At 37.0% G+C, this 21,052-nt stretch overlaps 2 protein-coding genes across 4 annotated transcripts in view; one reads left to right on the forward strand and one right to left on the reverse strand.

Moving 5' to 3' along the window:
• LOC306991193 (protein unc-13 homolog B-like) overlaps window positions 1-12,094 on the reverse strand; it is a 91,550-nt gene extending 79,456 nt beyond the window's left edge. For both annotated transcript variants that reach the window (XM_079598827.1, XM_079598826.1), the window contains exons 1-2: window positions 11,849-12,094; window positions 697-726 (exon numbers count right to left, since the gene is read on the reverse strand). In XM_079598827.1, the coding sequence (XP_079454953.1) occupies window positions 697-726; window positions 11,849-11,870 (52 nt within the window). In that variant the 5' untranslated portion in view covers window positions 11,871-12,094. The remainder of the gene's footprint in view (window positions 1-696; window positions 727-11,848) is intronic.
• stoml2 (stomatin (EPB72)-like 2) lies at window positions 11,806-19,862 on the forward strand. Of its 2 annotated transcripts, none has more exons than XM_079598830.1 (11): window positions 11,806-11,989; window positions 15,543-15,594; window positions 16,238-16,390; window positions 16,470-16,569; window positions 16,652-16,710; window positions 16,787-16,888; window positions 16,979-17,113; window positions 17,211-17,355; window positions 18,115-18,194; window positions 18,379-18,507; window positions 19,513-19,862. In XM_079598830.1, exons 2-11 carry the CDS (start codon window positions 15,550-15,552, stop codon window positions 19,627-19,629), a joined length of 1,065 nt encoding a protein of 354 aa, XP_079454956.1. In that variant the 5' UTR covers window positions 11,806-11,989; window positions 15,543-15,549; the 3' UTR covers window positions 19,630-19,862. The 2 variants fall into 2 exon arrangements, with proteins under 2 accessions (XP_079454956.1, XP_079454955.1); XM_079598829.1 differs by lacking the exon at window positions 11,806-11,989 and adding an exon at window positions 15,138-15,459.
• The last annotated feature ends 1,190 nt before the right edge of the window (window positions 19,863-21,052 follow it).

Below are 21,052 nucleotides of genomic sequence, written 5' to 3' on the forward strand. Positions count from 1 at the left end.
AGGGTGAGTTAATGATGACAGAAGTTTAGAAGTTCAGATCCAGAACATTGCCCAAGGCATATATTGTTAAATTTGCATACAAGTTTAGAGATTCCTAAAACTCTAGCCAACATTCGTACTGCGCACAAAATATGAATGCGAGGTGTGAGGAATCCTGTGATGTCCCAATAAAATCCAAAAGCGGATGCAGAGCAGTTTTGTGCCTGTAGATCACCTTCCTATCCAGGGACACAGTATTCTGGCTTAGGTGATCCATGTGTAGGCCAACAGTGTGGGGATTTGCAGATGAGGAGGGTGTGGGGATTTGGGCTTAACCTACACTGATCTTACACACTAGCTCACAAGCTACAAGCTCTGGGACTCAGACAAAATGAATAACAAAAGCGCAGAATCAATTATCAAATGAACCCCTGAACCTTCATGACTCCACAAGGAGAGGAATCAAAGTTGCTTCCTCAAGGACATCAAATAAATGAAATGTGATGTGAAATACCACAAGCTGAGGGGTGTTGTGTTAGGCTAGATTGCACATAAAAAAGAGAGAGTGTAAAACCGAAAACACTGTCACACTGTCCAAAAATCCCCAAAGCAAGAAGATTTACATACGATTTACATGGCCCAGAGAAAAGCAAATATTGTTTTTACATCATTCTGAATTGTATTTAGAAGAACAGAAGTACGTGAGAATTTGCTTACCTGGAGGTCCTTGGAGTTTGGCTTTCTTAACTGAAAAAAATAAATAAAAATAAATGGTCAGAAAGACAAAATAATTACATTATTATTTCATGAAAAGAGTTACATATTGTACACTGGCACAAGTCTAGGTGAAAAAAACACATTAATGGGATAGTCCATCTTCTCAGTCCTATTTAAACCTGTATGACTGTTTCTTCTGCAGAACACAACATAAGATATTTTGAGAAATGTTGGTAACAGTTTTGGTATTTAAACGATGACAGAAGTTAAATTTTTCTGGTGAATTATCCATTTAACTTTTGGCGTAACCCTCCAGCAGAGAAAATAATTATGGGTGAGCCCAAGTGATGTCCATGTTTGGATTTAAAGAGTAATTCTAAGCAAAAACACATACAGTGATTTCACTCCATCTAGACGTTGTGTTCATCTTGATTTGATACGTTGGCTGGCCCACAATAATTGAAATTTTAATTTTATTTTATCACATTTTCAAAATGTGAGACCACAAACCTGATGTTAAATATTATAGATTTAACAGTTTTGTTCCTATCACAAACAACCAGAGTCCCGACTGTGAACACGGGAAATCTTGTCAAATCTCTCGCGGTCAAACGTGACTTTAGAATAAACAAACATGGCGGACGACGGGCAAGAAGAAATGGCAATAATATTGTTTGGACTGCTTTTTACAGACAATTCGCAGGAAAAGTAGGAAAAGGTTTGGGATGATGTCATAGAGATTGTTATGCTTCCATCTACCATCAGCTTGCTTTCTGATTGGGTATCGTTTCGTTCCACGAGACAATCTACAGAGCATGCTAGCGTTTGTCCTCTGGGTTTGTCCCACACAACAGGATTTATGATTGTAAATGTTCAACATGTTGGATTCACGTTCTTCAGAGCAGATTCAGTCACTCTTAACACACCTCACACCACAAGAAAACCTGAAAAGATAATCTGTAGAACCCTCAAGATAATCGGGTTTTTTTCCTCGGATTGTCGTAAGGGGAGAATTGGGGGAGAATTGGGCCCAAAATCGACCCGATTATCTTGAAGTGTGTGGGTGCCTTAATACATAATCCTATTCTCTATACTGAATGAGGTAGTTAAACAAACATAGTGTAATACATTTGTGTGCAGCCTTAACACGCATACAGACAGAGATATATATTGCACGAAGTTAATCGTTTATAAATTTGTTTGTTTGTTTGATGAATCAACCAGAAAAGTAAAGGAAAAGCTGCAACTCCTTCCACACTATTTCAAAAGTATCCCAGGATGCACCTCATGAAGTTGAAAAATCAAAATATGCAACAACAAAAAAAGAAGAAAAGAAAAAGTGATAAAAATATGTCACCACTATAGGGTAACATCGCCTAGCTGGCCAACATACGAGGTATACTTAATTGATTGGATATCTTGGATAGATTTGAATCATAAAGAGAGTCTAAATGCTTCCAAGATAAATATGAGACTGAAATCTAACAGTTTAAAGGAGATGGTTTGAGAGCCATACATCAAGACTAAGCCCAAGTGAAGGTGTATTGCAAGATAGACTTGTGCTAGTCTTTGAAGCATCCGTTAGAATGGGCTGAAAATTATAAGCCAATCTGAAATTGTCATTGTTTTCCAACAAGAAAGGCAAAGGTAAAAAAATATATATATATAATTCATAAAATCAACTTATAATGTTGGCAGGGCAAATAAAAATGACCAGCAGAAAAAAAAATATTGTTGCTGAGCCCTTGTGCATTTAGAAAAACAAAAGCCATATTTTGAACAATACTCCTGTTTGGATATACCAATTGTTTTGACCCTGCCCACAGCCATACAATAACTGTTATGGGATTGAGCTGTGATTTAGAGCAGATTACTTCTGATCGCTGCTTGAGCCCCGTGTGCTGGCCGTGGCTGGGTGGGTATGCCAGATGGATGCTGGGATTGGACGGCGGGCTGCGAGACATCACAGTGGATTACTAACGTGTATTGCAAACTCTTGCTGGATATCTGATGAGACACAGGAACACGAGCCTCGTGGGACAGAATGATGTTGAGATTAAGACTGAGAGACAAAGGTTAACAACGCAATGAGGAACACGCAAGAAATAGAGTTCCATACGTGTCCATTTCCCAGAAAGCAAATCAGACAATGGCCATTCTGTGTTTTTTGTTTGGAAGTCTGTGTGACGAAGGATATCCGAGTGTGTGACTATTTGCCACATTTCTAACTGAGAGGAAACAGACATTAGGTTTTATTAAAGCCCTAGGGTATGGGTCACCGTGTCAGTGGAAAGTCATCGCTCTTTACTGCGGGGTGCTAACGGAAACCGATGCATGACTTTCGATTCAAGCCTTCCTGAGATGCTGTTTAGATAGGGGGCGGTTGGACAGGAACTTCCTGAGTCTCCTTTGTGGAACGTTAGTTTGTCCAATCTCCTCGCATTTATTCCTGAATGTACTACAGCTTGTGAACTACCAGTTACTCCGCTAAGAAAACCTGTTTAAACCCAGTCTGGTCATCTGAAAAGAGGCCATAATACTACGAAAGACCAACAACACAAATAGACAAAGAGCTTAGGCTGGTTTAAAAAAAAAAAAAAAACATATAATGTGAACATTATATCAACAACAGGCATTCAAAACTGTTAACATTTGTCAGAGCAACGCTCTAGTGGTTTACCACACACGTAGTAGTGATCTATGATTTCTGCAATGCGGAAAATGTGGACAGAACCACAGAATCCAGTCATAAAACATTGATTAATCTTTATTTCGGTCTTAAAAATGACAGTGTGAGCACTAAGCGAACCAGGACTAAAATGATTATTTTCTATTTTTTTTGGTCCGGACTAAAATAACCAAGAGATCCAAACTAAAAGTGTGAACACACCCTTACTCTGCAGCTGCACGTCACAGATTCTGTTGTCAGAAGGATTTATTTTGTCTAACTCTGCCCACCATTGTCTGGTTGAGCCAGTGTAAATAGGAATTTGAGGAAAAAATATACAACTCATTTCAGCCTCTCTCTCTCTCTCTCTCTCTCTCTCTCTCTAAACATACTAAACCATCAGCTACAGATTTCTGCAGCTTCTCAATCTCTATAAAGTGACCAGACAAACAATGGAGGAAAGCAAGAAATACAGTGTACGAAGCAGGAAGTGGAATCGGTGTGTCATACGGTGTATGGTTTTCTTTCGACCCTGCAGCCAGCGAGGAGGATGCTGGATGACGGGACGGAGAGAGCAACAGATGGCCAGAGGATTACATTTACAATCCCCCCACTCACTTCAGTGTGAGGACTCACCGTCAGACACACACACTCGCTACCTTCAGAGCACAACCATTAAATTAAAGAGTTCAATTATAATATTTAAAGATTTCATTTTGTTTCTCCGGAGGAAGGTTTCTTATGACATTTCAAATTAAACATTTTGTATTTTTTGTTTTGTATTTCTTGTGTTTTAGTGGACATTAGCAGCAAAAGTTAAACTACGTTTACATTTACCTGATTTTAAAAGATGACAGATATGACCCTTTTATGATTAATTACAACACAGGGAATGTCCCTTTTAGGTCTAGTAAAACTTTTTTTCTCAGAATTGCGAATTATAAAAACAAGATTTTTTGAGAGAAAATGTCAGCTCACAATTCTGACATTTTTCCTTGCAATTGTCAGCTTATATTTCACAATTCTGACTTCAACTTGCAAGCACAAGTTTATATCTCAGAAGTCAGAATTGTTAGATTTAAGCTAGTAATTGTTCAATTGTAGCAAAAGTTTGCTAAAACGATGCCCAAATAGCTATTTGCACGGTGGCCGAGAGAGCTCAACACGCTGCAACTGAAGAAAACACATGCTAATAGAAAAACACCTGCAAATTAAGAAAACATCTTCATCAGTTTCACAACACACGTGTGCTCCAAATATTCTCAACACAACCAAATACAGAAACTGCAAATAACACAGACCACAACGGAAATGTTTCCAGGGGACCCTCAATAGGTGACGAACCCGGCTGGGACGTGCTTATTGCTTGTGAGCATCCCTATGCCCTACTCCCTTCGAAGGGCCCTTGAAGTGGGGAATTGAGTGAGCAGGACACTAGTGTGCCATTATGTAGCCGTTTCAAACGCACTTGATGAAGAGAGCAACGAAAGACAACGTCATTTCCTTGTTATTTTCACCTGGGATGTTCCCATGACAACGCAGCACGGTGTCCATCAGCTGAATACAATAGCTGTTCTTATGACAGAAATATCTTATTAATGCTGTTAACATAACGGTTGCACATAAATATACTTTTTTTTTTTACAAAAAAAACTTTTAAAATATGCGTTATATATCTGTGTGTGAGTGTCCCTGCATTACCTAACATTTCTTATGAAACTTTCCTTTATGAAAATGTAAACATAACATGACAAAATGTGTACAATGTAACTGATGTATAGATTAATATCTTTCCCTACTGTTCTTTTTCTCTATCTTTTTTATTTATTTAAGTTTTCAGCTCATGGTTCTTTTCTCATTTGTATTCTGATGACATTGCACATATTGTTAATACATTTTGGTTATTGTATACAAAGTTGTACGGTATGACATATACATGTCATCTCTGTATGTTTTGTAAAAAAATTAAAATTAAAAAAATAATAAAAGTTAAAAGAAATAAATTAAAATAAAGTAGACTTTTGAGCAATAAGCACGTCCCAGCCGGGTTCGTCACTTATTGGGGTCCCCTGGAAACATTTCCGTTGTGGTCTGTGTTATTTGCAGTTTCTGTATTTGGTTGTGAGTATTTGGAGCACACGTGTGTTGTAAAACTGATGAAGATGTTTTCTTAATTTGCTGGTATTTTTTCTATTTGCATGCGTTTTCTTCAGTTGCAGCGTGTTGAGCTCTCTCGGCCACCATTTTTTGGATAATAAAACAACAGCGTACGCAGTGTGACAGAGTCAAAATACAAAATTATTTTGAAAAAAAAACAAGATTTTAGTAACATCTAAAAGTTTGTTTATATATATACCGTATATATATATATATATATAAAATGTGTGTATGTATTGCATGTATGTGTGTGTGTCTACTAAAATATATATATATATATATATATATATATATATATATATATAATACATACACATATTTTATATAAACACAAGCATTTATGTAAGATTAATCGATTTGACAGCACTAGAAGGTACCATTCTGAATCAGTCTAACAAATCCTTCAGTGAACAAACTGACTGAATTGGTCAGAGAGGTTAACAACGAATCAACATTTGATTCCTTTACTGAACTTTTTATGTACTTTAAGTTAGTGAAGCATCAATCAGTATCAATACAGATTAGTTGTTCATACAACAATGTGTAGTTAAAGATATATATTTTTAATAAAATAAAACATAAAAAAAACACATAACCAGATGATTTATTCTGAGCCTTTAGTAATTCATTCTGAAAAAGTGCTGAACAACAATATTCGCTAAATGATTCAAACGCACTAACATCATGAGGAACCTTCCCTCCCACATCAGGAGTCACAAGTCAGCAAGTGAATGCAGTAGAGAGGTAAAACCCAGCCATGCATGCATGCTTCATAAACACACACAATCCATCAACACAAGTGTGCAGAGCCACCTATTTAATAGCTCTTATCTCTTTAATTAAACATAGTGAACACAGCAGATCAGCACCCCATACGACTCTAATAAAGACAATCTGATGAATGTCTGCAAGCGTGCACTGGTACGTTTATTCTGCAAAGCCACAGCAAACGGGTCTAGTGATCGGACCGAACCAGTCACACTAACAAACGTAGGTCCATGTTTGTGACCCCACACGGGCGCTCTTTGTGTCCGTCTTGCGTGGATGCGTGGAGAGATCGCTCATTTGTGTGTGTAATGACATCACCATGGAGATGGGCCTTTTGTCTGAACAGCAATAAATAAAGAAACAAAACCATGATCCTGATGAAAGAGGTGGACGGTGAGTCAGGAAGGCCAGAGCGCTTCTTAGGTTAGTCTAAACACAGGTAATTCATTACAGAGGACCATTTTTGGGAGACAGTTCTGCTCATAAGTTTACATACCCCTTGCAGAAAACGCATTAAAGGGATAGTTCACCCAAAAATGAAATGCAGTCATCATTTACTCACCCTCAAGTTGTTTCAAACATGAGTTGGATGAGCTCATAAATCATAAAGAGTTCATTCTGTTGAACACAAAAGAAGTAATTTTGAAGGATATGTGCAACCAAACAGGCCCAAGGCCCCATTGACGTCTATAGCATGGAGAGAAAAAAATCCCGTGGAAGTCAGTGGAGTCCATCAACTGTTTGGTTACCGACATTATACAAAATATCTTCTTTTGTGTTCAGCAGATGAAAGAAATTCATACAGATTTGGAACAACTTCAGGGCGAGTAAATGATGACTGAATTTACATTTTTTTGGTGTACTATCCCTTTAAGAGCCAGGGCCCAGGGGTGTACATTTTATGCTTATTCTGTCTTTGGGAAAACATGTTATACAGCTTCTAAAGGGCAGTTTTACAATTAATGCAATTTTTATGATCCCTCTGTTAAAAAAAAAAAAAAATGTATTAGCATCTTGCTTTTTCGAAGGTTAATATGTACAGAACTGTAAGTCAACAGCTAAATGACAGCTTTTACATACAACAATCTTTGCTCAGTTCAGGCCGCCGCCCACCTGCCCTAAATACAACAGAAGCTCCCTACCCAGTGTTCTCTGCTATCTGCACTGAGAAGAGGATATCCACTGCACTTTTTATTTGGTATGTCCTGTTAATGTGATTCCAAATACTCAAATCCTCCTGCTCCAGTTAAGTTTACAAGAAAGAACAATAAGGAAACTACATCACAATTGAAAACATGCAGAAAGATTTCAAACTGGTGATCCACCAACAAAGCCAAACTTTCGTGTGAGTAAAAGGTGTAACTTGTGAAATCTGAGGATACCGGAAGTCTGTTGAGAAAAGGGTTGTGACATTTGATCCCTTAAAAAGCTCTTGTGAGACACGCTAAGGAATTTAATCACAGTCTGGTTCCTGCACAAACATTTCCTTTGTCTCTCTGAATAATTGACTTGTTTGGAGAACAAGTGAATCCAAATGGACAGTTCTTTTTTTATGAAATATTGCTGTATGTATTATAAATGATTTATTAGTGCAAATCTGGTTTTTGTTTTCTTTTTAAATGAATGTGCTTCGTAATCTTTAATCAAAATAACTTCACCTCCCTCTTGCAGCGACATCTCGGCTGCATCCAAAATCACACACTTCTGTACTATACAGTAGGCGAAAAACAGTATGTGACAAAAGTAGTATGTCTGAATTCACAGTATTCATAAGAGTAGGCAAAAAGTTATGGATGATCAGCTACTTCCGGCGAGATCCTGAAGTGTGCACTTTACCATCCCATGAGGCCAATGGAGAGGATTTATGAACGGCAGTGAGGCGACACAACTGATGCTGGTAGGTCACATGATAATGACAACAAGGCGGATGTAGCATGTCCAGACTACCTTCATACTATATAGAACGTACTTGATTAGCGGTCGTGAAGTAATTACTTTTTCAAGTGAAGAGTATGTGAATTCGAGCGCAGCCATCTTCTCTTCTCTGATGATGCGTTTACTGGCAACCTGTCACTCACATGAGGGCGGGGCAACCTGTCACTCACATGAGGGCGGGGCAACCTGTCACTCACATGAGGGCGGGGCAACCTGTCACTCACATGAGGGCGGGGCAACCTGTCACCCACATGAGGGCGGGGCAACCTGTCACTCACATGAGGGCGGGGCAACCTGTCACTCACATGAGGGCGGGGCAACCTGTCACTCACATGAGGGCGGGGCAACCTGTCACTCACATGAGGGCGGGGCAACCTGTCACCAACATGAGGGCGGGACAACCTGTCACTCACATGAGGGCGGGGCAACTTGTCACTCACATGAGGGCGGGGCAACCTGTCACTCACATGAGGGCGGGGCAACCTGTCACTCACATGAGGGCGGGGCAACCTGTCACTCACATGAGGGCGGGGCAACCTGTCACTCACATGAGGGCGGGGCAACCTGTCACTCACATGAGGGCGGGGCAACCTGTCACTCACACACACTACAGGACTGTAAGACTAGCTGAATTGCTGTGGCGCTCGCACTATACAACTAATAGGTTTCTTGTCATATCATATGTCATTGTCTTGTTATAGCAGCGCGCATATAATACACAACACAACGCTGACGAGGTGCACAAACTACAAGAGGTGGTCAACGTGGTCAAGAGGCAGTCCCGACCAACAATGAAAAAAAAAAAAAAAAAAGTTCTCACATAAATTCACGTGCGAAATTCAAGTGAGTTTCTACCATCTGCACTGTGATTGGCTGGATTAGTTCCACCTTGCCGTTGCATTGCAAGCACTACAAGATCACGTGCCGATACTATCAAGATCACTAGCCTCAAAATTATATCACGATATTTCAAGAATATGTGTGATAATGATATTCATGACGATATAGACATTTCTTTTTTAGAAAATGTTCTTAGTACTTTTATCTCACGTAAATGTTTGCTCACTCATCGCGTTTTTACAATGGGGTAATTTTGTTGTTAAGAGTTTACACAACACAAGGAAGCTTGATTTCAATCTTTGAATTACATTGAAAAAAGAAGCAAAAATGTATACAAAATAATAAAGATAGGCTACAAATAAAGAAAAACGTTTTTGGGGTAGGTCTAACACTGGTATTCAGAAATACTACAGAAACTGAGTAAAGTAATCAAGTGTAAAATAACACATTTATTGATTCCAGACTGAATTAAATAGGCTATTAATTCTCATTCCTTACAATTAAAGCTATATTTTGTAGTTTTGACGACAACATTAATGACAGACACATATTTTCACTTTTAGAGCTAGTGCACGGATCCATTACTGTTTTTATACAAACCTAACCTTGCTGTGAAGAAGTCTGTGGAGGACCTTGAACTGGATTAAACCCAAACGAGTACAGGAGGTTGTTCCATTCACTCATAATAATGCATTATTCCAGGTTTCCTCGAATATATCCACTGCCAAATCCTTTGTCTATTCTGCACAGATTTTGTCTAGATTAATATTTTTTTATTGAAAGACCGAAATTGAGACACAATTTTGCGTTCCCCCTTTCACTCGGATATATACGTCACAATAAAGTGGTGCAGGGATGACGTCAGAACTCGGGAAAGACGAGTTCCTTCAAGCTTTCCCCATGGGGTTTTACAATTAACGAGTAAAATAAAGCCTGTGGTAAACATGACTTGATGATACTTTGATGTTTTGTTCTACAACAAAATTATTTGTAGGTTTTAAATATTTTCAAAAATAAACATAAGTGCTTCAAAATTTGCATTTTCGCTATGGGTGTGTGTAATTTGCATTGTAGAACAAAAGTCAAAGTATAGCCTAGTCAAGTTATGTTGGCTTTATTTTACACATAAATCGAAAAACCCCATTATAAAAACCCATAGGAAAATCTCGAAGGAACCAGCGGCGAATTAAGACTCCCGTGTTCTGATGTCATCTCTGACCACTGTACAGGGACAAGAGTACCACAAGGATTGGTCCCACTGTAAACTGTATTTGCTTCTTTTATTGTGTCTTCTTTTGTCGACCAGCCCAATCACTGTTTAAATCACATTAGCCTGCACCTCTTCATAGATGTGGATGAGCAATCGGTGTACAGATCCCACCCCCACACCCCACTCAGCCTTCAAGCTATATTGTGTGGACAATAAGCAGAGACACTTTCACCAAAGACAGCAAACAGCAAAGCAAGCATTGCCATTGAGGAGCGCAGAAAAGAAAGAGAGGAAATGATGGAGATGTTGATCTGCAACTGGCCGGTGACCAAAGATAAAAGGAGAATGTGCATCTCTGAAGAGTGTGAGAGAGAGAGTAGATGACACACAATCTGCTTTCCTTCAAGAGGGCCGGATGAGCGAGCATCATTTACAAAATACTGCATGCTAACAATAATTCAAATGGTCTTTAATTAATAGCTCAATTAAATCACTAAATATAGCATTTAAAATATTAAACAAATAGTATTCAAATAAACATTAAGATGTATTAATACATGTATACATTTTATGTCTGTATTTTATACAAATACAAACTATAACATGTAAAATATTAACATGTAAATACTGAATTGTATGGTCTTCCATTAATAGCTCGATTAAATAACAAAAATAATATAAATTATACATTTTCATTTTATTTCTATATTTTATACACAAATTATAGCATGCAAAATATGAATTATTTATTATTTTCATTTGATGTGTTTTATTTAATACATTTCATTTCATTCACTCTGAAACTATTTTTATTAGTATTTAATGTATTATTATTTACTTATATTAATACTTAAATGGTTACAGTAATATAAATACATACATATATGAATATAAAAATATACATAAATAAATATCATGCTATAAAAAAATACTATAATTTTGCATAAAATAATACAGATATCCTATCATATTAAATGCAAGTATCAGCTACATCTTTTTTGCAATAAATAAGGATAAGATAATACTTTATTAAAAGTTTATATATTATTATTTAAAATGCATTCTTTATTTCCCACACTGTTTATATGTGTTAGTAAGTTGTCTTGAATGTTGTTCTGAATAACTCCAACACCAAATTGGTGAGATTTTTTCATATTAAAAAAAAGTTTATTCAACATTGGGAAATATTAGTTTCTTTGTAGCTAATACCTTACAGTAGTTTTAGAAATCTATATAATGTTTCGGCTGCAGACCGACAGTATTATATGATGACGACAAACAGCTGCTTCCCTCAAGCTGCATCATCACCTACAGCAAACCGATAATTATGTAATATTATTATCACAGACCTGTTTGAACTGACACCATCACTTTTTTTTCACAATTTATATGAAATGTATATCATTCCATGAAAACAGAGAAAGGAAATAATAATATATTTATAGCTTACAAAAGCGCTCGCGCCTCATAACTTTTAAAGAAACAAAACACCTGCTGACTGCATGCTGAGTGGATGACAGGTGCAAATACAGGAATACAGGAAAGTTCGCAAACACGTGAACAACAGCACTCACCTCTCACGCAGAGGAGAGACATGGCAACCCAAGTTTTTCCTCCTGGATAAATCCTGTCAGTATAATCGAAGTTCTCAGCTGTCCGGTGACATTTCAGATGATGTCACAAGTTGTTTCCTCGTCATGAGCGCACTTCTGAGGGTAAGTTAGATGAAGCACGGATGCTCGACGGAGTAACTCGGCACTATCCTACAGGTGACGCGTACTGACTCAAATGTCCCATCGCCATGACCAAATTGAATGTGTAAGAAACTCACAGGATAAGAGGCGGGGCTTGCAGGGATTTAGTGGCGTCAGAATTGCCCCTGACCCAGAGGGCGGGGTTTGCTGGACGGTTGACCAATGGATGAGCGAATGGGCGTGGCTTATGGCTACACCGAGGGAAGGAACAGGTGTGACGCTGGCCTACAAAACTTGGATAAACATTTTTGCCGTTCTACTACTAATCTGTTATATTGTGGAGTGAGATACAGAATTTATCAATGAATATATTCAGTGCTCAAGACCTCTCTCACTTTTATGGGAAAATGTATTTTTGGCTTCACTGAATATACTAAAGAGGATGAAAAGTGTTTTTATTTCATTTAATATAATTATATTTTGACTAAATTTCACACTCTTAAATGTAGCTTTAATAAAAACTCAACAGAAGTATGACTGTAGCCTACATATAAAGCAGAGACTCTATAAAGCTATACAGACTTTCAAAGTTTGTGAGCTCTAAGTATTTATTTGATAGTCTGATTTATGTCTGATTTTTATATTATTACCCCACAGCCGCTTCTTTCTTTCTTTCTTTCTTTCTTTCTTTCTTTCTTTCTTTCTTTCTTTCTTTCTTTCTTTCTTTCTTTCTTTCTTTCTTTCTTTCTTTCTTTCTTTCTTTCTTTCTTTTTAAAGTTGCCCTTTCCCTCTTTTCTCTTCTTTTTTTTGTATACATAATTGTATTATGTTCCAGTGTTATTTTAGCCTCACTGAGATTCTATTATAGTTTATATTAATATTTCAGATCAGCTTTTATTTTTAATATTTTCTGTTTTCGTTTTTATTTAGTCAAAAAAATGTGTAAATTTTTTTGTGTGTTTTTTTGTGTGTCATTTTGTTAGGTTTAAAAAAAAAAACATAACTGATGATAACAGAGACTCCAAACTAAATAGTTCCTTTAAGTGCTAACATTTAGTTAACCCATCATTTAACTACATATTGCTTTTATTGAATTAAGCAGGCATATAAACCAACTTTATATTGTTAAATTTGTCCCAAAGAGGGCTGATGAACTCTTCCTCTAGTGCAGGGAAGAGGAAAATCTGCCATTGATTCTGATGTAATGATGGACTTGGCCGTTGAAATGAAATTAACATTGTCATATTTCCTTTCATCAGTTCATCAATATGGATATTTCTGTTATTTACTCTCCTATTGTGAAACCCTAGTGTGATCCTTTGGTCAAATATGTGTAAAAATAATAATAATGTTTTGTAACATTTTGTGTGAAAAAATTGTATGCAGAACTAAATGTATGCATTATTCTGTTATTAGTAAAATAACTTTACATTTTAAATCTACAAATCTCCATTGTGACTGGAGCAGTATTATTTATATAGACATACTATAATAATATATTCAAATATTTTAATTTAGATTTAATTTAAGTTTTAGTCATGTTATGTGCTTTTGTCATTTATTTTATATTTTTATTTAGCTTAAATTTCTTTTTCAGTTTTAGTTTTAGTCATTTTAGTACTTCAACTTAAACATTTTAAACATTAAACAGTTTTTCATGAAATCTTAAACCTCCGGTTTCACAGACAAGGCTTAAACTAGTCCCAAACTGAAAGAAACTTGCTCTGAGATAACTTAAAATACATCAGTGCATTGTTTTGTCTCAAGATGCACACTAATGTTTTTTTTCTTCTTCTGTACGTTTACAAAAGCTTCTTAAATGCCTTAACTAATGCCTAATCCTGGCTTAATCTAAGGCCTGTCTGTGAAACCGGGCCTATATTTCATTTTAGACCTTTATTTCATGTGCGAAAACAATTATTAAAGGGTTAGTTCACCCAAAAATGAAAATAATGTCATTAATGACTCACCCTCATGTTGTTCTAAGCCCGTAAGACCTCCGTTCATCTTCGGAACACAGTTTAAGATATTTTAGATTTAGTCCGAGAGCTTTCTGTCCCTCCATTGAAGCTGTATATACGGTATACTGTCCATGTCCAGAAAGGTAATAAAAACATCATCAAAGTAGTCCATGTGACATCAGTGGGTTAGTTAGAAGTTTTTGAAGCATCGAAAATACTTTTTGGTCCAAAAATAACACAAAATAAGACTTTATTCAGCATTGTATTCTCTCCCGGGTCTGTTGTGAATCTGCGTTCACGACTCCGCAGTGACGCTGCTGACGGAAGACGCTGATGACGTGTTATCTGGTGCGCCCGAGCTTCGTTTACAGTCTGAGGGAGACGCACGCTATATTCAAGCTATTCTACATTGTTTGCGTGGATATCATTTTTTTAATGGTGCGTAAATGTGCATGTCGCGGATGAGACACTTTTACAGCGTGCGTTTCCCTCAGTCTATAAATGAAGCTCGGGCGCACCAGAAATACACGTCATCAGCGTCTTACGCCATCAGCGTAACTGTGAAGGATTGACAACAGACCCGGGAGAGAATACAATGCTGAATAAAGTCTTATTTTGTGTTATTTTTGGACCAAAAAGTATTTTCGATGCTTCAAAAACTTCTAACTAACCCACTGATGTCACATGGACTACTGTGATGATGTTTTTATTACCTTTCTGGACATGGACAGTATACTGTATATACAGTTTCAATGGAGGGACAGAAAGCTCTCGGACTAAATCTAAAATATCTTAAACTGTGTTCCGAAGATGAACGGAGGTCTTACGGGCTTAGAACGACATGAGGGTGAGTCATTAATGACATTATTTTCATTTTTGGGTGAACTAACCCTTTAACAGTTTTAGTTTCGCTTAACAATAAAAACACCGGACTTGAGCTGTTGATATGAGCACACAATTTATAATTTCTCCCCAGAAATTAATTATAATTGGCTCCCCTTGTGCAAAATAGTTGATGCAGTAGGCTACAGTAGTTTAGTATAGTCGTTCATGTTGTCATGAAGAAGAAAATGACATCCAATGGTCTGGGACCTTTTAGCCTAGAAGGCATTTAGCCACATTGCACCCCAGAGAAGTTATATAGCCATATGTAAAAGTTTGCTGTACAACATCATCTAAAACCTGAATTAAAAATATGACTGCCCACTAGTGGCTGAATTTTAAAATACAAAATATATATTAAACAACAACAAGCAACAACAACAATACTACTTCTACACTACTACTACTAATAATAATAATAATTATACGAAAAAATATCAATTTAAGCGTTCAAACATTCATGAACATACTGGTGTGTACAATCACACGGTTATTTGTAATATTGTAATATTTCACACTCAACGTTCAGCTACAGACATTACGGACGTATTCCCGGAACCATATATTAAAATCATTCGTTTCCCTCGCAGACCCGGATGTTTGTAATTGACGCACGCTCGTGGTGTTGTAACTTTGATTTCCGCAGCTGTAAGAGGGTCACGTTTGTAGTGTAAGCTCGGGAAGAGTTCATTCATTTGTTATAGACATCTTCAACATCTGTTTTCATACAGGGCGATCATGCTGAGGACGGTGGTGTGTCGGGCAGGGAGCGGCCTTTTAAAGGTAACACACGTGCACTGCTCTTCTGTAGGACTGTCCCTTCACTGCTTGACACTTCAGCTGATTTCTGTCTTGAAGTTCATTTCGAAATGAAATCGATATAAACGAGTTCGTTCGCACGTTTTCTTTCGAGATACTATTCTAAATATTTAATTGAAGTATTATGAGTATGAGACATGTGATGATGGTAGCTACTTGTTTTATCAGGTGTGTTACATCCAACATTACTGTGTACGTGAATTTCAACTCCAAGCCTCATATGAATGATGGCTGGTGTCATGTTTAATAACTTTTGAATTAAACAAAAAGGTATTGTAAATGTCAGAATGACTTTGTTTGCCATTGCAGAGATACAGCGGAATGTATCTTCTTGATCGACTACACACACACACACACACACACACACGCCAACAGTACAAGTAGGACTAGAAGAACGAGTTTTACTCCCTGATCTATTATACATTTACTACACTACACAGTCCTCAAAGTTTTAATATTTATTTCAATGTATTTTTTATTTAAATAAATTAACAAATATGTGTGTATTTTTTTTATGGAAAAAAAATATTGTATATATATATATTTGCTGTGTAATTTGCTTTCATATGCTACATCTGGTTGCGTTCTGTCTCTCTTCTGTGAACAGCATTCGCGTCAGACAGTGCCTGTGTTGTGGAGGACTCGAGCCCAGCAGCGATGGGCCTCCAGCCTTCCCATGAACACTGTGGTTCTGTTCGTTCCCCAGCAGGAGGCTTGGGTAGTGGAGCGGATGGGCCGTTTCCACCGGATCCTGGAACCAGTGAGTTCTCATCTCTTCCCCACGAACAGCTTCAATATATATGAATCGCTTCCATTTGAAATATTTGATTTCCCCGCAGGGTCTAAACTTCTTAATTCCAGTCTTGGACAGAGTTAGATATGTTCAAAGCCTCAAAGAGATCGTGATAGATGTGCCGGAGCAGTCAGCAGTCTCCCTGGGTAAATCGCAGGCATTCTGATCTTTTTCACTCCCACTTTTATGGATTATTGAGATGAACTTAATATGATGTTTTGCTTTTAGACAATGTGACCTTGCAGATAGATGGAGTTTTATACCTCAGGATACTTGATCCGTTTAAGGTAAGTGCTTTGCTGCTTTATTCCAGTGTTTCTTTAGGCTTTCCTCATAATGTGCTGCTGTTGTTCTCGTCTGAAGGCCAGTTATGGCGTGGAGGACCCAGAATATGCCGTCACCCAGCTGGCACAGACCACCATGAGATCAGAGTTGGGAAAACTGACCCTGGACAAAGTGTTTAGGGTATGAATGCCAGGCAATCTGTCAATGACTTACACAATATTGTATATACCATTGATTTGCATGCTTAACAATCATTTCATCCTTTGGCAGGAAAGAGAGTGCCTGAATTCCAACATTGTCCACTCGATAAACCAGGCATCAGATGAATGGGGGATTCGATGTCTTCGATACGAGATCAAAGACATTCACGTTCCTCCACGGGTAAAAGAGTCTATGCAAATGCAGGTATGATGATTTACTCTTCAACTTGATCCTGTAGACCTAAAGGACTCAAAGGAGCACCTCTCAATCATGTGACTGATATGACATGAATGTCGTTCAGGTCGAGGCCGAGAGGAAAAAGAGAGCGACTGTTCTGGAGTCAGAGGGACACAGAGAGGCGGCCATCAACGTGGCGGAGGGTCGCAAACAGTCTCAGATTCTGGCGTCCGAGGGACAGAAGGCCGAACAGATTAACAAAGCTGCTGGTGGGCTTTTTACTTTGGTTTGGAATAATGTTAGCAGTAGATTAAAATGTTGTTGTCAAATCTGAAAACAAAATGATCTTATTGTGAACAATGAATTCATGGTATAATTTGCCCCGCCTCTGAACTGAATTTCTTTTTTGGCTGATGTCACCAGGGTTATTATCGTAAACTAAAACCATAAACAAAACAATTTAATTACTTAAATAAAAATAAACATTAACTGCAGTATTGAATATTAATTATTTCAGCTATTTACTATTTGTCTTTTTTAATTTAAGTTGAAGTACTAAAATAACAAAACATTAATAAACTAAAACAGAAAACTAAGACATTGAATAGTTTTTACATTGAATAACCTGTTTCACTTGGAAATGCATACAAATTGAATGCTGTTTCATGTTATATAATTATTAATTTGTAATATGGTTATTTCATATTAAAAATGTATAGTGAATTTAAATAAACATAAATATAATAACTTGGTTTTTATACATTATTATACATTGTTTTTATACATTATTATTGATTTATAATACATTTATTTATAATAATACAAATTACTGTTATAATAACGGATAATAGCAAATAACAAATTTAAATAAATTGTGAAATTGTTGTTGTTAATTGTTTTATTGTTTATTTATATTATGAATAAATAATGCAAATGTATATGAATTATATGTTCATAATTAAATGAATGATTCATTCAATTATTCATAATCCTCACTGGCATGTTACTGATCTTTTTCCCCTGTGCAGGAGAAGCAAATGCAGTTTTGGCTAAAGCCGAGGCAAAGGCCAAAGCCATCCGGCTGCTGTCCGAGGCGCTCACTCTGCAGGTACAGCTCTACATCTTTTGAAGAGCTCAGATCACACTTATAAACATGATGACACTGTATCTTAGTACAGAGGAAATCAATGTGTGTAAACCGACTGACAGAGTATTACACCTGGGACAAATATAGTGAGTTCAGACTGTTTAACATCATAAAGGCATGTTGTTGATGTCTCATAACTGTACAGAATGGAAATGCAGCGGCATCCTTAAGTGTGGCCGAACAGTACGTCTCTGCTTTCTCCAACCTGGCCAAGGAGTCCAACACCATCTTGCTGCCCTCGAACACAGGAGACATCAGCAGTATGGTCACTCAGGTACGACTTCATTCTGTACCCGGCTAAAGTTAGGAATAAGTATGATTCATTGTTTCTGAACGAAGTCTCTTTTGTTCACCAAGGCTGCATTTATTTGATCAAAAATACAACAAAAGCAGTAATATTGTGAAATATTATTTTCAGTTTAAAATAACTTTTTAAAAGTGTTTTAGGAGGATCTGTAGACAGAAATGCAATATCATATACATAAGTATGTTTTCAGTGGTGTATAAAGACCTTACTTAAAGCGTAACTGTTGCCAAAAACGCAACCTAGGCTCTTTTTGTTAATCTAGCCGAGTCAAACATTCGTTTAAAAGCATAGTTAGAATGGAAACGCGACTTTTAAGATTGACCGTATTTTCGTTTTAGGTCAAAATGCCTTTTGAATGGGAGTGCATGGGGCACTTCTATGATAGTGTTTTAAAAACAGTGATTTTGATGCTAAGGAGGCTCGATACAACATAAAACTGTGCTAAAACTGTAGGACTCTTGATGTACTAGTTGGTAGAAGTAATTATACATTAATGAGCACATATCATTTTTAAAGAACAAAGTGGTTTTTGCTAAGAATCACCTTAAAAAATTACACAGTGTAGCTTTAAGTCAACATAATTTCTCAAGTTTATATTTGTAAAGAAACAACTTAAGAGTCTCAGGCGACGACATCTTTTCCCGTCGGCCACGTAACTTCTGTTGGTTGCAATTCACAACCTCACCACTAGATGCCGCTAGAAATGACACTGTGTACCTTTAAAATGTCATTTATTCCTGTGATCAAAGCTGAATTTTCAGCATCATTACTCCAGTCTGCAGTGTCACATGATCCTTCAGAAATCATTCTAAGAAGCTGTTATTAGTTATTTACAATTATAATAAAATATTACTGCCATAACAGTAATAGATGACTTTTGACCGCTAGTGTATGTATGGCACATAAAATATCCTAATAATTAGAATATTTTTTAGTTTACATGTATTCCTCATTGTTCTCTACCGTCTTCAGGCCATGGCCATTTATGGGAATTTATCAAAGACACAAGCTCCGAGCACAGCAGACGCCGCGACCCCCGAGTCCTGGGAAGGAAATACGGTGTCTGAATCTGAAACTGCACAGAAATAGGTTTGAGTCTCATTCTGGGACAAAAGACACAAACTGAGACCGATTCTGTTTGTAGAGGACTGATTTGATGAACTAAATTATGATGATTAAATACCTGAAGCACTATGGTGTTCTGTAGTAAACTACACAAAGATTTTATTGTGTGTTATGTTTTGTTTCTGTCTGTTATAATAAGTTTGGGATGTTTTGTTTCTAGTTCTTGTACAATTAAAGGCCATTCACCATTATTCAAAGGTTTCTGCTATTCATGTTTTCAAAAAAAAAAAAAAAAAGATTAAACTAGTAATATTCATGAGATGCAAATGAATGAACTGCAGAACATTGGTAAATGTTGTATAGCTGTATTACAGCTATTTTCAAACCGATGTATTTTGAGAGAGTTAAGGTACGCCACATTTATGAAATATTTCATGGGCGAAAAAGGTCTTGTCAATTGTAGATGCACGCAGGTACGCCTGTACACTTTTAGGGAGGACCCCCGCGTGTGGTTGCTACTAAACAGGATGCCAGGGCCGCTTCTACATGAAAGTGGCAAGTATCTGAAGCGTGGTGTGATGGGCCGTGGTCTCACATCATACCGGTTCTGATCTGATGCGTACCCCGAGATGAAACCCTGCAGGCGCCTCTGGAAGCACAGGTCACACAGAAGCCACTTTCACAATAGGCAGGTTTATGTTGTTGGTCAATGCAGAGAATTTGCGTGACCAACTTGAACTCGTTGCAAAACCTGCAAAATTCCCGATGGCATGGAGATGACTGGATTGTGACCGCAGATTTACACATCTGTCCATACAATAGAAAATAAATATTTCATAAGACAAGTGGATTTAGAAGTGCACTAAACCAAAGTCACCTATAGTTTATAATTCAGAGCTATAGCTACTTTTATATGGTTATAAGTAGAGAATCGTGTATGTATGATATTTGCTAAATAAACCAATTGGTGATCAAGACTAGATCATTTTTACATTTTCCTGAAAATGCACAAAATAATACATAATCACATTTTAAAAGACATTAACCTTTATTGCAATTGTAAACATGTTTTGATTTTCAATCAACACAGATGGAGAATTTAAGTCCTATCAATGTCAATCCTCCTTTTGACAAGTTTGAACAATCATCCATTTTTTCTCATAAAAACAATCTTCATTCATTTCTTAACACTGTTCCTCAATAAAAGAATTTTAAAAATCCCAAATATGTAAACAGACTGAAATGAGTGTGTTGCTTGCAGGAAGGCAACATTTACAAGCAAACCATTGATAAGAAAGGCTCGTTTGCATGAAACACAGTTAGAAACTCATATCACGCCCCAGTCCAAGTGTCAGTAGTCTCAATACTTGCCAGTTTGCCATGACTGTTAATGTCTGTGCCACTAGGAAACAAAAATACTTCTGAAGGTTTTTATCCATTATTCTCC

This window comes from Phoxinus phoxinus (assembly GCF_949152265.1).
Source record: "Phoxinus phoxinus genome assembly, chromosome: 23".
Taxonomy (NCBI): domain Eukaryota; kingdom Metazoa; phylum Chordata; class Actinopteri; order Cypriniformes; family Leuciscidae; genus Phoxinus; species Phoxinus phoxinus.

Bases quoted from the DNA above. Each gene is read 5' to 3' on its own strand.
- stoml2 (XM_079598830.1), top strand. From the start codon at position 15,550: ATGCTGAGGACGGTGGTGTGTCGGGCAGGGAGCGGCCTTTTAAAG. The intron at 17,114-17,210 runs GTATGATGATTT...AATGTCGTTCAG, and splicing joins AAGAGTCTATGCAAATGCAG to GTCGAGGCCGAGAGGAAAAA. The intron at 18,508-19,512 runs GTACGACTTCAT...TACCGTCTTCAG, and splicing joins TCAGCAGTATGGTCACTCAG to GCCATGGCCATTTATGGGAA.